The following is a 17,003-nucleotide window of genomic DNA, read 5'->3' as shown; positions in this document are numbered from 1 at the left end:
ACTCCGGGATGCTGGCCTTCTAGGCAGAGTTGCAAAAAAGCCATATCTCAGACTGGCCAATAAAAAGAAAAGATTAAGATGTGCAAAATGTGTGCGTGCATGTGTGCGTGCGCGACACTGAGGTTACAGGTCAGCTTACAGTTCAAAGGTTAATTCATCGATCCATAAACTATCCATAAATGCCTTATTGACAATACAACCCTGTTATGCTTCGGTTCCTCAATACATTTTGCTGTCCACAGTGCATGTCCAATTATTTCTTTGATAAATGTACAATTTATTTAATCAGGAGTCAGGGGTTGTGTTGATATTTTCTTGCATGGTTGTTAATTTAACTGACATGATGTATATTTTTAGTCACACCAGTTTTAGTTTGAAATTCAATCAAACCCCCTGCTGCAGAAAGCACACTCCATGAAAAACACCATGCACGTAATGTCTTCTTTGAAATAGGGGGTTCCAACGTAAAATAAAACAGTGTTACTTTCCACAATGCAGGTTTAATTAAATCCCAGAAAAATTGGTTGTAGCTTTTATTTAGCTCAAAGTTGGCAACTATAACTGCGTTAACAAGTATATCATTGATTGCTACTTCATGCTATCTCTAATGATTGGCCGCTGCCAGTGATAATTAAAAATGTCCACTGTGGCCTGTATAAAAGCAAATCTCTACTGGACATTCTTCTTCCTCCTGACAGAGAACCCATGTTCTTTACACCATCTAGCATCCTTCAACAAAAGAGGAGAAATACTTGTCATTTTTCTTTGAAGCAGACAGCAATTCAGTTGGATACCAGAGAAGAAATATATTGCCAGGAATAAAACTGTACTATAATTCATATAGCACGGTGATCCATCAATAGCCAATGATTCTGGCCGAGACAAATCAATTTCAGCTAGCTGTGGGCGTTCATCTGGGGTTGCCTTGGATTCCACTTGGCATTTTGCAGAGGCTGCAATCCACACCCGCCCTCAATAATGCGCTTGACATTATGGTCAAGACTGAATTATCCTGTGGTATGAAATAGGATTTACTGAATGGTTATTGTGAAGTGAAAGAGCAAGAACAGAAAAGAACTGGTGATGTGAATGTGGTGAAGGGTTACAGTACATTAGTTAATGGATTGACACAATACCCAGCTTGATCACACTGCTTTAGCTACACCCCTAGGCACCAGGCAATAGTGGCTTACACACATACCCCCCTACAATTAACAAAGCATGCCTTCAACCTTACTGTATATTTTCCCTATTGTAAGATGTAGGCCTATGCCTTTATGCAGTCCTTTCATTAGTCTAAGTGAGAGAAATGCTCAGGCAACAACGGTTTAATTAGACCTGCAACTGGACAGTACATTTGTCATCACAAATGAAGAATTATAGCTGCAATATATAACTAGGAGGCTATTCCTGGCCAAATGTCACCGGCCAAAAGTCAGCACTGTCTGTTCTCTCTCTCCCTGCTGATTTAGGATTGATGGATATTTACATTTTATGGCATACCCCCTGTGTGCTCTACACTGGCAAGCTACGCATAAAACAAAATGGATTTAAATATTACTGCCATTCACCGGTAATAGCGCCAATCTGATCAAACTCACTGGACAGGCCCTTGTCCTCATCATTTGTGAGCTGTCAACAAACGGCTGGCAGTGAGTTGCGAGAAGAAAAGCTGTTTTTCCCCCCCAATGCTAACATTGAAGCGATCATATGAAGCTAAATGAGCTAGCCATTTTTAATTGGACTGACCTTCTATGAGCAAGGGTTAATGCAACAAGGCCAACACAAACACTTGTGCCTGCCTGAAATTGTTAGCTGGCAGCTAGCTTCTTCTCTCCTCCATCCACTAGTCGCCATGCTAGCTGTGTGTAGAAGTCTCAGCTGGGTGGATGCCGCGTGCAGGGGTACAGCCCTGAAAGTGCTCCTGTGGGCCCAGCAGCCATTTGGCTTGTCTCTTTGAATTATCTCCGACACCAGGTGCTTCTTTCTGCTCCGTCTGTTTGCCAGCGAGGGGAGTATTAAAAGAGGCTTATTTTTCACCCAGGAGCTTGTTTTTATTAGCACTCTAAAGRGCTGTTTCCTCTTAAGTCTTTATTATTAAGGTACACTTTCCAAATGACCATATGTCAGGGATGTGGTGTGTTTTTATTTCTCTCACTATTTTTTGTAAGATAATAATTTTATGATAGAYGATGAGCAATCAACATCGTTTGTGTTGCACATGCGGGGGGTGTATTGCACAATTGAATTATTTATTTGTGATTGATTTATTGAACCCTTACATCTTGGTTTGTTTTACGTGGACTATTGATCACTAGTTACACTGAAGCCATTGTTCCAATGTCATAATTGGTAACCATCAATAATCACCTGTGTCTGTGAGCTAACGAAACACCTGGGAGCAGAGCGGTGTGTATGTAGCACATTGGGGATGTGTGGAACTTACTCCTCAGCCGGAAGTGTCCCCACATGCGCCAGCGTATAGCTAGCTTTTCGCATGGCGTCGACTGGTAAGATGCTTCAGGAGGGCGGTCACCTGTGCTAGCAAGGCAGAGGTCCTGGGTTTGAGCCTCGCCTGAGCYGAATCAGGAGGAAGCGGTACTCGCTAAGCAAGCAGCGTGACRTCCTTTAGARTGGTGCCGTGGTCCGGATCTACAGTTGCACTCAGCTCAATGCTGGGGGTCGATGTTGAGTAAATTTGAGGCTACTGGCTGTTTCACGCCATGAGAGAGTCACTCGCTCCAGCTGGTAACTGCACTGCGCACCAATCTCCATGCATCTCAATTAACATTTGTGGACAAGATTTAGGTCTTGGATTATGTATTTGAATATGCCCTCCTGGGGTGGTAGATGTGCCAGTGTTATGGAGAATCATGCTTCGACTGGCTCTTCCGAGTAGTCAGCAGAGTAGTCAGAGAGCGGAGAGAATCTTTTTAAYGACTCCCACAGATGGTAAAGCTCTTTGTATCAAAGTGTATCAGACTCACATCCATGACAGGTGGGTTAGGTCTGCCGAGACATCAGCAGCCATGTCTGAGTGTCCTCTCCTCTCTCACTCCTCTCTGGTTTAGGCGAGGAGATCTGTAGTCACCTTCTTCAATGGAGAGCTTCAATTTCTGCTCTGCTTGGCTGCTTCAAGGTGGTGCATTAGCTCACCGTATGGGTACCATCACTAGTTGCACAATAACATCAAAAGAATCTCAATCTTGTAACACAACAACACACTGTTTAGACCACCTTTACAGGCACATTGCTTGTCACTGGATGCTTTTACTTATCTCCTTATCTGCCTTTATCTCAAGGGGATTTTCCTCCTCTCATTGTATAGGTATTGGCATTGCTTTTGGTGTCGCTATTGATAGTGACGATGTACCTAGTTCAAAGTTTTTAAACTTTTCCGGCCCAATGGGGCGGCAGGTAGCCTAGTGGTTAGAGTGTTGGACCAGTAACCGAAAGGTTGCTGGATTGAATCCCYGAGCTGACAAGGTAAAAATCAGTCGTTCTGCCCCTGAACAAGGCAGTTAACCCACTGTTCCCCCGGTAGGCCGTCATTGTAAATAAGAATTTGTTCTGACTTGCCTAGTTAAATAAAGGTTAAATAAAAAAATTATAAAAAATAATCATTCAACTCCAGGAGTCCCCCAAGGTTTAGTCTCAAATCCRTTCCTGATGTGMTGTGCATAGCAAGAGCCAGCAAGTACACTACACACACTGTGAAGACTTTTAAGGGACAGTCTTCTTCCTGTATTCAGTGTTTTCTATAGGGTGATCATGGTTCTCTATGCAGCTTAGTAAAGGTGCTACCTGGCGTTTCTGCTCTCTCGCCCTTTACATTAGAAAGAGGAGTGGTGTGGCAGTGTTGGATGGCCAGTTGTTTTCATTCTTCACAGTCCACTAGGCTTTAGACGGAGTAAGCAGTCTGTAAGATGTGTGTATTTATATCCCCTGTTGATCTTAGAACAGTGTATTGTGAAGCCACAGAATGTCTACCTCGCCCGCTCTGCCATGCCGCCTTGTCATTTTGGTGCATTCACCCCAGAGCGTGTGTGTGTGTGTCCAGACTTGTGTGTGCACATGAATTTCTGTTACTCCGCTCCCTGTGCTGTGGCAGAAATCTCATCACTCCCACACATCTCGAGCTGTCACCCAGTGAGCAAGTGCCTCTGGAAAACAGGCTTCACTTTGCATTGATTCTTATTGTTTCCCTCCTCCTTCATCCTGAAAGAGCAGAACTTAGCATATTTCACTGGGATGATCTAAATTAGTCAGAGCACAGCAGAGGTGTAGCTCTATTCAACTGAATAGGACTGGCAAATTCAGCAGTGCATTAACTATTATGGACTGCTTGAGTATCATCATCGATATTGTTAATCTAGAGCTATTATCAAACCTTTCCTCTTTCTCTCCCTGCCTATCTCTCACTCTCTTCCTCCCCCTTTATCTCTCCCCCTCCTCTCTTTCCCCCTCTCTCTCTCTGGCCTCAGGATGAGTGAGTGAGCTGTCCGTCCAGCCGTTGCGTCCCAACCATGATCGCCACCGGAGGCCTGCTGCGGATCAACAGGAGGCAGGACTCACTGCGCTCCAAGAGCCGCGCCGAGAACAAGCGYAAGAGGAAAGCCAAGAAGAAGCAGAAGAACGAGGTGGTGGTGGTCAAGGGCAAGCTGAATCTCTGCTCCATCTCGGGGGTGGTGGCGGCAATTGGGATTCTGATCCTACTGGTGGGCATTTCCATGGCCATACTGGGCTACTGGCCTAGGGAGAGCCCACTATACCCTGCGCCGCGCCATACCCAAAGGATTTACGACAAGAAGGAAGAGTCAGGGCTGACAGGCAACTGGACGAACAACGCCAAGGTCGGATTTCACATGGATGGGGATTTGGTCAGTAACAATCGTTCCAACGGCACAGGTTTAGAGCAGCCKYCYATGGGCTTCCTGGCCGAGTTYTTGGATAAGTACYTGTACTCAGACAAGCTGAAGGTGTTCGGGCCCCTCATCATGGGCATTGGCATCTTTCTGTTCATCTGCGCCAACGCGGTGCTGCACGAGAACCGCGACAAGAAGACCAAAGTCATCAACCTGAGGGACATCTACTCCACAGTCATCGACATCCACAGTTTGCGGACTAAGGAGAACACGCCGCTCAATGGCTTTGTGAACTATGTGCAGTCCAAAGGGGTGGAAGGGAACCCTAGTGCTGCGTATACGGCCGCCCTGCTGGCCAAAGGAACCTGGCCCTCAAGGGGCTCRCCGGATGAGGGCAGTCGGGGCCCCTCCAGATGCCACTCCCTGACCAGGTCAAGGGTCTCGTCACTCGAGAGGCAGACGTTCACCGACACAGTCTACACTATCTCCAGACACAGCGGGGCCGGCCAGCAGAGCAGCCCTATTGCCATCCCCAAACAGTGGGAGACCAAGACAATAGTGGCCTCCTCGGTCAACGCCTTCACTCTCCCCATGACCAAACCCAACCACCGGGCCAACCAGCACCAGCGCAGGYCCTCGGCCAAAGCAGAGGCGGGGAGGAGCAGGGCTGCGCTGTGCGACTCTGGGGAGGAAGACGACGAGGCTCGGGTGGGGTACGTAATTCCAGAAACCACCACTCAGGCCAAGGTAGAGACTTTGCGGACGGCCATGTTCTTGCCTCAAGACTCGGTAGAAGTATACAAGAGCAGTGGTAGCCTCCAGGGGGCGCCGCAGGGCTCCCAGGTGCAGCTACTCCCATCTTCCCCCACCGGACACAGAGTGACAGGCTCCCACCTGTCCCTCAGCGCACTGACGGAATACTCCAGGTCCATCGACCTGGGCATCACTCCATCCACCCCCACCGATTGGAAGGTGGAACGGTCTCGGCGACTCAGCTGCCCTCGTCTAGAGGTACTGGGAGGCGGTGGGTACATCAAACTGGGCAACCTGGGGGGGGAGTCATTTGAGTCAAGGGAGTCATGTGAGATGACTGCCTTCAGCCAATTGACCTCAGAKGAGGCTCTGGCTAAGTGTCAGAGGGAAGGAGGAGGAGCCAATGAACAGGAGATCAGTTCCGGGGAACCACAGGACAGGGGCTCAAGGCGATACTCCAACAAAGATAAACTTTTTATGATCTCTCAGTCAGACTCCGTTTTGGATGATGAGGAGGTGGAGAGCACAGACATATGATTGGACGATTGCTGATTAGATAATTGCTGATTGGCGGATTACTGATTAGCGTAATGAGTTTACTTGAACAAAATGAAAACGGGATAACTGGCAGGATGTTGGTCAAAGACACCTGACAACAGGCTCAAGCAATTATGACTATTACAACAAACTGTRTAGGATCTGAAATCTAGAGTATCTTGCTGTTTGTTGCAAATGCAATTATCGATATGTGACCAAAAAACCGAACATGGTCTTTGGTGGGCTATGAAAAGTGAAKACTATGTGTGTGTGAGTAGTATTTTGTCAAGCGTTTGTTTGTGTAGGTTGGAAGCATCACGCCCAACAGAATGAGTTTCACAGCAAAAAGATAACATTAACCAAAAAGGGCGACTGCACAGATACTGTACCATCCACTTGATGTAATAGTTTATATAATGTGTAGAAATATCATTGTGGCTGTTCCACCCACTGTCACTACTGATACTGTAGTAGTATATTGATTGAGAGTTGCTGTCTCAACAGCATGTATTTTATACTGCAATGTCCTTACACAGTTTTTGTCAGTTGCCAGAGGAAGGTTTGAATTCAAACTTGAATAGCAATACATAATTGACCATCTCTGTTTGCTTGTGGGTATTCACAGTGTTGGCATATTTGCCTGTCTCTTAAATTCTCTGAACAAGACATATGTTATTGTTTAGTTTTTTAGAACTGTTTTGACTTGCTTGTTAAGGAATCTATATCTTTGCCATCGCTATTGCCTGAGGGAAACTGAAAACCACACACTGACTAGCACAATTCACAGCAGAATACGTGTATCTCGGTACAAGTAGCATAACTACCTTACCACAAGTAACCATCCRTGTAGAAAACAAATATCAAAGCAATGTTATCCTGTGCAAAAGCAGCTGGGTTGTTTTTGTAGTTGGTTGTTGTTCAATGACAAACCTGCAGTATGTATTGTATTCCAATTGTTGCTGGTAACCATGGTCAAGTCAAACATCCCATGGTCGTCCTATGGGTCAATCAGTCTTCAAATAAACATACGAAGCTGTCTCATTATCTGTGCCATCTGTAATTGGTGACCTTCTAACATTCTGTCAATCAAGTTATCAACCCAAAGGTGTGAGAAGACAGTCTCCAAAGAAGAGAGAGAGAAAGAGAGAGAAAGAGAGAACATGAAAGATGGAGCATGAAAGAGAGTGGAGTGTAAGTGAAACCCATTTGGTATAGAATTCTGGTTCTTGGGAGTCGGGAGAGCAAGGTTTCCATCTGTTTATGGGGAGAAGGAGCTTAATATAGACACACACAAAAAACGGCAACGTGTATTCCATTACAAGCAAACTAATTCCCTGTGTTTTAGTGCCAATCGTCAAGCTGTCGGCGTCTTATGTAAACGTGGCCACTCAGTTTTATGAATGATCATTATGGATTGAATGTCACCTTCCTGTGGATAGGACACCTAATGTTTCTTCACTGCAGTCTTTCCAGGGTCTTTGAAGTGTGTGTGCTCTTTGAACATGTATTMATTTACTATAGTTCATGGGAATCCTAGAGCAACATAAATTCCATCCTGAAACGGATTATACAAAACTGAACCCATTTATGCTGCTGAATTCTGACGTGACTTCTCTCCATTTTTAGTGTGTTTTTTTTAACCTTCTGAACCTTTCTCTCAGCCAGCCAAGGCAGATGTGTGAAGGCTTGACTTTTTTTTTTCTTCTCTCCCGCTCCCTTCTCTCTCCGCTCTCCCTCTTCTCTCTCCCGCTCTCCCTCTCTCTCTCCCGCTCTCCCTCTCTCTCTTCCCGCTCCTCTCTCTCTCTCCCGCTCTCCCTCTCTCTCTTCCCGCTCTCTCTCTCTCTCTCCCGCTCTCTCTCTCCCGCTCTCCCTCTCTCTCTCTCTCTGGCCTGCATGAGCAGGCAGAAGATGAATGTGCAGCAGGCCAGTGAGCAGGCCAGAGAGATGAATCTTTCAACATCTCTCTCAAACCCTCCGCCTCTAACTCACAGAACATCAAGTCTTTCCTTATTCTCAATGTCATAGCATCGCCTATTCTCTTATGTTTCAGTTTAGACTGGGTTTCTCATCCATGTTTAACTACTACTTCTAATTAACAGTGGAAATGCTCAGTTGTCTTCCAACTGCAGGTGATATGTACTTGGTATAGTCAGTCTCCTGTTTCTCGCTTCAGCTGACGGCTTTCCCCTATTCTTCCCTTAAAGAGTTTTTCAGCTGACGTGGCGATTCTTTGCTCATTAAGATAATGAGCTGTAAGTCCTCTTGACGATTGTTTTTAAAGTGAGCTTAATTACAACAACTGGAAATGAAACAACTTCTCAGTGATGTCTAGGATTAATACCAATTTGAAGACCAAGTCCAATGCCATAGAGTGTAGACCGATGGCATATAGGCTACTTCACATGGAAGAGAAATACATTCCTCATGTTACATTTTATCACCCCTTTTCAACATCCTTTCCCTTGCCCCGTCTATGTTCAGATAATATATACAAACAAAAGTACTTCATCTTAATGTTCACCAAGGTATACAGGGACAGCACACAAGTAATCCTTACTTTATTGTATTCATTAAACCTACTATTCCGGATTTGTAATACATTTCCTTCGAGAATCTCTACATCTGAATGTATTTGACACTGATAAARGCGGCACATCTATCCCACGTTCAGCTCGTCTCAGTAAATTTGACRTGACGCAATGAGAGTATCGACAGTCACATTGTTTTACATCCCGTCTGTCAGGAACATCTGATCTAAATGACAGAACTTCTGACATGCCACTGACATGCCAAATCAAGTTTACTGCACTTGTTGTAAATGACATCGAGGATCTGCTTGGACCATCAAAATGTTATAGACGTTTGTCATCGTAGCAGCCACATTGAGCTGAAAAATAAAATAAGCCTGGATGCCTAATGTTGACAGTATTAGGAAAGGCTGGTAAACATTTGCATTCAACTATTTAGTGTCAGTGACTCACAGAGGAAATCAAGTCTGAATAAATTAGGAAGCATGAATATATTACAGTATGATCAAATGACTTTCTATAAGGTAGGCTCTGAGCCACAGATATGGGTCTGATWAGGCATATAGACCTATTTTTGTAGGCCTAGACAACAACTTTAATAACAGCAGAATGGTTCACTAAGTGGCCATTTCCACCTGAGATTTCCAACCACACCAGTGTGKTGTTACTGTTTCTGTTAATAGAATATTTTTCGTGAACTGTGTTACCATCAGGAACGTGACACTTAAGACTTCGGGCGAGTAGAATCAACAACCTATGCATCATCAAAACGGTTGTTTAGTGAGAAAGTGTTAACCGTGGAAGGTGTTAACCCATGTTCACCTTTAAAAGGAAAAGGGGGGGAAAGATGCAGAGTGAGGTTTCTGCTAAGACCTGAGTTGGATTATGTAACGACAGATGCCGTTTATATAACACGCCCAAACATCTAGCAGCATCTCTCTGTACCTCTCTCTCTCAGTCACCATCACTTGCGCATCAGTGCAGCGCAACAGCTCGTAGGTCTGTCCAAGCACAGCTTACAGCTTCCATTATCCGTGGGTAAAAAGCCTTCAGGCATCCCACACATTAACATTGAATAACACATCAGTTATCCCCCCCCCCCCCCAGGTCCACAAATAAGATGTATGACTCCTCGGTCTTAGTCATACCCAGCTCCATTACTGTATAACCCATATCAATGTGACAAGGTGTGCGCACAGAGTGACATGTGGACATCTAATGATGTGAGTCACATGTGGCCTAGTAATTGGAGGTAAGCATGACATTTTGAGATCACCTCATGACCATGGCTTTGCTGTATCAAACGGCTGCGTGGGCTCCGATAAATACACAGTGCCGTCTTTTTGCACCATCTAGTGGTATGTTTAAAAAAACATATATATATATTTTTTCGCAGCCCTTCAAGTGGGCCTACTATATATTCCAAAGCTGCTGTCATGTTTTCATCTTTACCTTTACAGCGCTCAGGATAATAGTATTTTGTGTTATGTGTGCTGCGCAATGATAATTTAACTTTCATTGCATGTGTGATGCATTCATACTTTTCCAGCCATTAAAGTGAGCCCATCCTCCCCGGTCAAACAAGACAGTAAATTCAATGAAAATAATTCATGGAACTACACCAAATTAAAAACAAAGAAGAAGTTGGTACTAGTAATAGTTGCCCTAATGGCTAGTTGTGACGTAAGCACGCCATGTTACTTTTGAAAAGAAAGTGTTTTTGTTTTTTTATTTAATGGCCTACTAGCAACACTCTGTCCTAACACAAAACTAGCAACACTCTGTGCCTACACAAAATACTAGCAACACTTCGTTCCTAACACAAAATACTAGCAACATTCTGTGCTAACACAAAATACTAGCAACACTCTGTGCTAAACACAAAATACTAGCAACACTCTGTCCTAACGCATAAAATACTAGTAAACACTCTGTCCAAACTCATAAAATACTAGCAACATTCTGTCCTAACACAAAATACTAGCAACACTCTGTCCTAACATAAAATACTAGCAACATTCTGTCCTAACATAAAATACTAGTAACACTCTGTCCAAACTCATAAAATACTAGCAACATTCTGTCCTAACATAAAATACTAGCAACACTCTGTCCAAACTCATAAAATACTACCAACACTATGTCCAAACACATAAAATACTAGCAACACTCTGTCCTAACACATGAAATACTAGCAACACTCTGTCTTAATGCATAAAATACTAGCAACACTCTGTCCTAACACATAAAATACGAGCCGCACCCTGTCCTAACACATAAAATACTAACAACACTGCCCTAACACACAAAATACTTGCAACAATCTGTCCTAACACATAATACTAGCCGCACCCTGTTGTAACGCATAAAATACTAGCCGCACCCTGTCCTAATGCATAAAATACGAGCAACACTCTGTCCTAACACATAATATACGAGCAACTCTCTGTCCTAACGCATCAAATACTAGCTTGACCCTGTCCTAATGTATAAAATACTAGCCGCACCCTGTCCTAATGCATAAAATACTAGCAACACTCTGTCCTAACACATACTAACTGTGTAAGGGGTGCGTTATCAGTGGCAGGGAAGTCAGACGCAGGAGAGCAGAACTTGGTAATAGCCGGAGCAGTTTAATAGCAAAACCCACGGCATAAAAATAACAAGATAATTGGGTACAAAAACCCGTTGCGCACCAAACAACACATGCACAAGCACTTACAATAAACAATCCCACACAAAGACATGGGGGAAACAGAGGGTTAAATACACAACAAATGATTGAGGGAATTGAAACCAGGTGTGAGGAAAAACAAGACAAAACACATGGAAAATGAAAAGTGGATCGATGATGGCTAGAAGACCGGCGACGCCGAGCTCCGAGCGCCGCCCGAACAAGGAGAGGACCCGACTTCGGCGGAAGTCGTGACAAACTGCACCCTGTCCTAACGCATAAAATACTAGCAACACTCTGTCCTAACACATGAATTACTGTCACGACTTCCTCCGAAGTCGGTCCCTCTCCTTGTTCTAGCCATCGCWGATCCACCTTTCATTTTCCATGTGTTTTTTCTTGTCTTCCCACACACATGGTTTCAATTCCATCAATTACATGTTGTGTATTTAACCCTCTGTTCACCCCATGTCCTTGTCCGGTATTGTTTATTGTAAGTGCTTGTGCACGTTATGTCTGGTGTGCGTCGGGTTGTGCACCCATTTATTGATTGTTCTGTTTTCCGGAGGTTTTTATTATTAAACTGCGCCGTTGGAAACCGTTTTTACTCTCCTGCATCTGACTTCTCTGCCGCCAGTACGCACTCCTTACAATTACTAGCAACACTCTGTCCTAACACATAAAATACTAACAACACTGTCCTAACACATAAAAATACAAGCAACACTCTGTCCTAACACATAATATACTAGCAACACCCTGTCCTAACACATAAAATACACTATGGCCAAAAGTATGTGGACACCTGCTCGTTGAACATCTCATTCCAAAGTAATGGGGAATAACATGGAGTTGGTCCCCCCTCCCCTTTGCTGCTATAACAGCCTCCACTCTTCTGGGAAGGCTTTCTAGTAGATGTTGGAACATTGCTGCGGCGACTTGCTTCCATTCAGCAACAAGAGYATTAGTGAGGTCGGCCACTGATGTTGGGAGATTATGCCTGGCTCACAGTTGGCGTTCCAATTCATCCCAAAGGTRTTCGATGGGGTTGAGGTCAGGGCTCTGTGCAGGCCAGTCAAGTTCTTCCTTCCACACCGATCTTGACRAACTATTTCTGTKTGGACCTCGCTTKGCGCATGGGGGCATTGTCATGCTGAAACAGGAAAGGGCMTTCCCCAAACTGTTGCCATTTTTACCGGACATGTTCTGTGAGCTTGTGTGGCCTACCACTTCGCGGTTGAGCTGTTGTTGCTCCTAGAYGTTTCCACTTAACAATAAAAGCACTTACAGTTGACCGGGGCAGCTCTAGCAGGGCAGAAGTTTGATGAACTGACTTGTTGGAAAGGTGSMATCCTATGACGGTGCCATGTTGAAAGTCACTGAGCTCTTCAGTAAGGCCCTTCTACTGACAATGTTTGTGTATGGAGATTGCATGGCTGTGTGCTCAATTTGATACACCTGTCAGCAACGGGTGTGGCTGAAAAATCMAAATCCACTAATTTGAAGAGGTGKCCACATATTTTTRTAGTGTTCTAGCAACACCCTGTCCTAAACCATAAAATACTAGCCGCACCCTATACTAACCCATAAAATACTAGCAACACGCTGTGTACGCATGAAATACAAMACTCTGTCCTAACGCACCCTGTCCTAAACCATAAAATACTAGCCGCACCCTATACTAACCCATAAAATACTAGCAACACTCTGTCCTAACGCACCCTGTCCTAAACCATAAAATACTAGCAGAACCCTGTCGTAACGCATAAAATACAAGCAGCACCCTGTCCTARACCATAAAATACAACACTCTGTCCTAACGCACCCTGTCCTAAACCATAAAATACAACACTCTGTCCTAACGCACCCTGCCCTAAACCATAAAATACAAGCAGCACCCTGTCCTAATGCACAAAATACTAGCAGCACCCTGTGCTAACGCATATCATAAATCATTATTCTGATTAATTTGATTAAAAGACGTTACAGATGAACTACATTTGGATAAACCATAAACCTTGATTAAAAGGCAAACGTTACGTATCTAACATTGCCTTTTGGCACATCATTAATTTCTGTTAAATGAAATGCTTGCAGAATTTCTCCTAACAASTCCAATCAACTGCACCATTGAAGACATCATGACACATAAAGASCCTGTTCTAATGGCCTCACCTGTTTCAGCTGTTGTGATCGTGTCACAAATGTGCACTGCAGCCATGCACTCCTGGGGGAAGTTTCAGCTTCTCCTCACCCAATCCTAACCTTAATCATTAGTGGGGGAAATGCTAAACTGACCCAAGATCAGCATCTAGGGGTAACTTCAAACCACACTGCACAGACAGGGACCGTATTTGTGTGTGTGTTGACCACAGGGGGGCAGGATCACCACATTTTCTTCCATACTGAGTTATTTTACCAGCCACCATGTCCATGTACCATTTCCTGTATATCTGATGTCTGAAGCTCTGTCAGTTTAACCAGCTAACCCTAGCTTCTTTTATAATGAGTGAGTTTAAATGAGTCCCGAACGGGAATGTAGCACAAGGGATTAGATTTTCCCTTTTCGTTACAAATTGACTGAACGAACAGATGCCCAGTGGATACTAGTATCTAGCCCTTACAAAGCTCTCTGATATTTCACGTGGCTGTGACATCGTTTTTAAAGTATCACAATTTCGCGGTAAATCTGCGGACATGGCAAACCTGTCTGTAATAAGTAATGTTCTTTCTGTAAGGAGTCTCTCTGTGGCTGGGTCCTCTCTAAGGTTAATATAYATGATTGTGTCATGAGTCTCAGCTACTCATAGTGGGACTTTTATTGTTGTTCAATGACATTTTGGGGAAATGTCAGCAGCCACAATCTGCCCTTCTTAAACCTGGGTTCTGTTGGGGCTCTGGTTGGGATAAATGGCAGTCATGAAAGAAGTGTAAACGTTATTGCCCTGTTGCCTGTCACTAACAAACCCAACCAGAGTCAGTATTCAGAAAACGTTTCAGAGTAGAAGTGTTGATCTAGGATCAGTGTTCTGTTTTAGATCATAATGAATTATATTAAAATGGACAGTGAGTACCTGATCCTAGATCATCGACACTACTCTTAGATACTTTGTGAATACGGACCAGATGTGCTGGTCGCTCCACAGCAGAGAAAGACTCTAAATCTAAATGCTTAGCTCAATTCCTCTTATTTTGACAGAACAGCCACAGTTTCATTTTAAACTTGAACGTTGATACTACCTAACACTTTCAGCCACACCTGTGTTTGGATTTTCTCCTAGTTTCACAAAAGAGCTATAGCTTTGTCTGACTCACTTTTACAAAAATATTAAGAGAAGCCACACTAATAACAAAGAATGTTTTATTCATGGTGATTTTCCCCCATGCACGATGCTATCACTATCCACTAAGCAGCAGGTCTCCTCCAGCGGTGCACCCCATTGGCTGTTTCTCAGAGAATAGCTTTGCATTGTAATGGGTATAACACCACACTTTGACCAGAACAAAGAACCTGGTAGCGCTGCGTACGTGCTGCCTCACTCTCTGTGCGACCTGATTGGAGAAACTGAACTGGGAATAAAAGCCAGTGATGAGACATAAAGGGGTTTATATTTGAATGGATAATGCAGGGAGACCGGGAAGATTATTGAAGCTATACTTTGCTTAAGGAATAAGACCTGAAGGAGGTGTGGTATATTGGTCATATACCAAAAACCCCCGAGGTGCCTTATTGCTATTATAAACAGGTTACCAATGTAATTAGAGCAGTAAAAAATGTTTTGTCATACYCATGGTATATGGTCTGATATACCACGGCTGTCAGCCAATCAGCATTCAGGGCTCAAACCACACAGTTTATAATGCTAAATATAGCACTTGTAAGACATCTTTATTTTTCCTTTACTTTCTTTCCTCAGCTTGACTGKTTTTTTCTTCTGATATGCTTTCATTGTGAAAGACTAACCACCACAGGCCTTTAATGTCTCTTTATATCTCTTATTTTACCAGGTAAGTTGACTGAGAACACTTTCTCATTTASAGCAACAACCTGGGGAATAGTTACAGGGGAGAGGAATGAACCAATTGGAAGCTGGGGACGATTAGGTGGCAATGATGGTATGAGGGCCAGATTGGGAATTTAGCCAGGAAACCAGGGTTAACACCACTACTCTTACAATAAGTGCCATGGGATCTTTAGTGACCACAGAGAGTCAGKACACCTGTTTAAAGTCCCATCCGAAAGACAGCAACTTACACAGGGCAATGTCCCCAATCACTGCCTTGGGGCATTGGGATAAAAAAAAAAATATCAGAGGAAATAGTGCCTCCTACTGGACTTCCAACACCACTTTCAGCAGCATCTGGTCTCCCATCCAGGACCAACCGTGCTTAGCTTCAGAGGCAAGCCAGCAGTGGGATGCAGGGTGGTATGYTGCTTAATGATCTATTAAAGTGTTGTCAATGTTATTAAAGAGCTGTCTTTTGTTCTATAGGAGGCCACATGTATATAATTCATAAATATAAATCAGAATTGTCTGTGTGAAAAGTTGTTTGCAGTTGCACTTCCGATCGTAGCCACATGAAGCCAGTATTCCCCTTCACACCATAGTGCGAGTCTGTAAGAAGCAATGACAGTGAAGCACAATGTGCTCCAATGAGTATGTGACTGCAAAATGACCACACACGATTTATACCGGCTGAATCTACCTTCTGTTACAACACTGATTTCATTTGTCACACTACAACCATTTATATACCAGAACTCCTTGTGGTACGTCCTAATAAAATAGTATACTGGACTGACATTTCAGGTCAGGCTATATGGCTACTGTAATGATCTGTCATATAAATAATTACTTTCCAGAGATCACATCACTGTTTCATTGGATTAATAAAGTTGCATCTCATTGTATCTAGGCCCCACATGACTGGAGAAGTTTTGTACTTCGAGAGATTAAATCTATCTCTTATCTTTTGCAGACCACATCTGTGCAGTGGGAGGGGGCCGAGAGGCATCAATTTATTCCAGGTGACAGATTTACTTTCAATAATTCATACGAAAGTTGGAACACACCCTTCAAAGGGATGCGGGTAAAGATGAGGTGGTCTGAGGTGTACTAAGAAGATGTAGCCTACTGACAGTATGTGTCGTTGTGACAGCCTTTGTAATTCTCATCACATTCTAATAGTCTAAAGGGAATTATTAACTGGGTGGTTCGAGCCCTGAATGCTGATTGGCTGACAGCTGTGGTAACATTGGTAACCAGTTTATAATAGCAATAAGGCACCTCGGGACTTTGTGGTATATGGCCAATATATTATCCTACCCAGAGCAAGTTGGTCTGTTAATAGCCTAAACATATTTTTATTAACTCCCAGCATTTTGCCTCTGAATTTCCCTCTAAATCAGTGGCTGAAAATCATGCCGTAAACTCATCAGAAATCAGTACTTCTGTGTGCCTTCTCCAATGATGATTGRCATTCAGAGATAAGGTCTAATCTGATTATGTCCCACTGGAAGACTATACAATCAGAGATAGAGACTGAAATAGACATTTGCAATAACCAGTTAGCCTACTATCTTGGGTTAGTTATTCATTGGTGCATGCACCTCCATTATAATAGCTATTACAGAGACTATCCTTC

The 17,003-nt window shown here is 43.6% G+C and overlaps 1 protein-coding gene across 1 annotated transcript in view; it reads left to right on the top strand.

The window, feature by feature from the left end:
• LOC111972522 (transmembrane protein 200C-like) overlaps window positions 1–7,191 on the top strand; it is a 17,571-nt gene extending 10,380 nt beyond the window's left edge. The window contains exon 2 of the mRNA XM_023999522.2: window positions 4,485–7,191. Coding sequence (XP_023855290.1) covers window positions 4,527–6,155 — 1,629 coding nt within the window. The 5' untranslated portion in view covers window positions 4,485–4,526 and the 3' untranslated portion in view covers window positions 6,156–7,191. The remainder of the gene's footprint in view (window positions 1–4,484) is intronic.
• The last annotated feature ends 9,812 nt before the right edge of the window (window positions 7,192–17,003 follow it).

Source organism: Salvelinus sp. IW2-2015, linkage group LG14, assembly GCF_002910315.2.
Source record: "Salvelinus sp. IW2-2015 linkage group LG14, ASM291031v2, whole genome shotgun sequence".
In the NCBI taxonomy this organism is placed as follows: Eukaryota; Metazoa; Chordata; class Actinopteri; order Salmoniformes; family Salmonidae; genus Salvelinus; species Salvelinus sp. IW2-2015.
The sequence above is the reverse complement of the archived record's forward strand: the minus strand, read 5'-3'. Positions and strand labels throughout refer to the sequence as shown.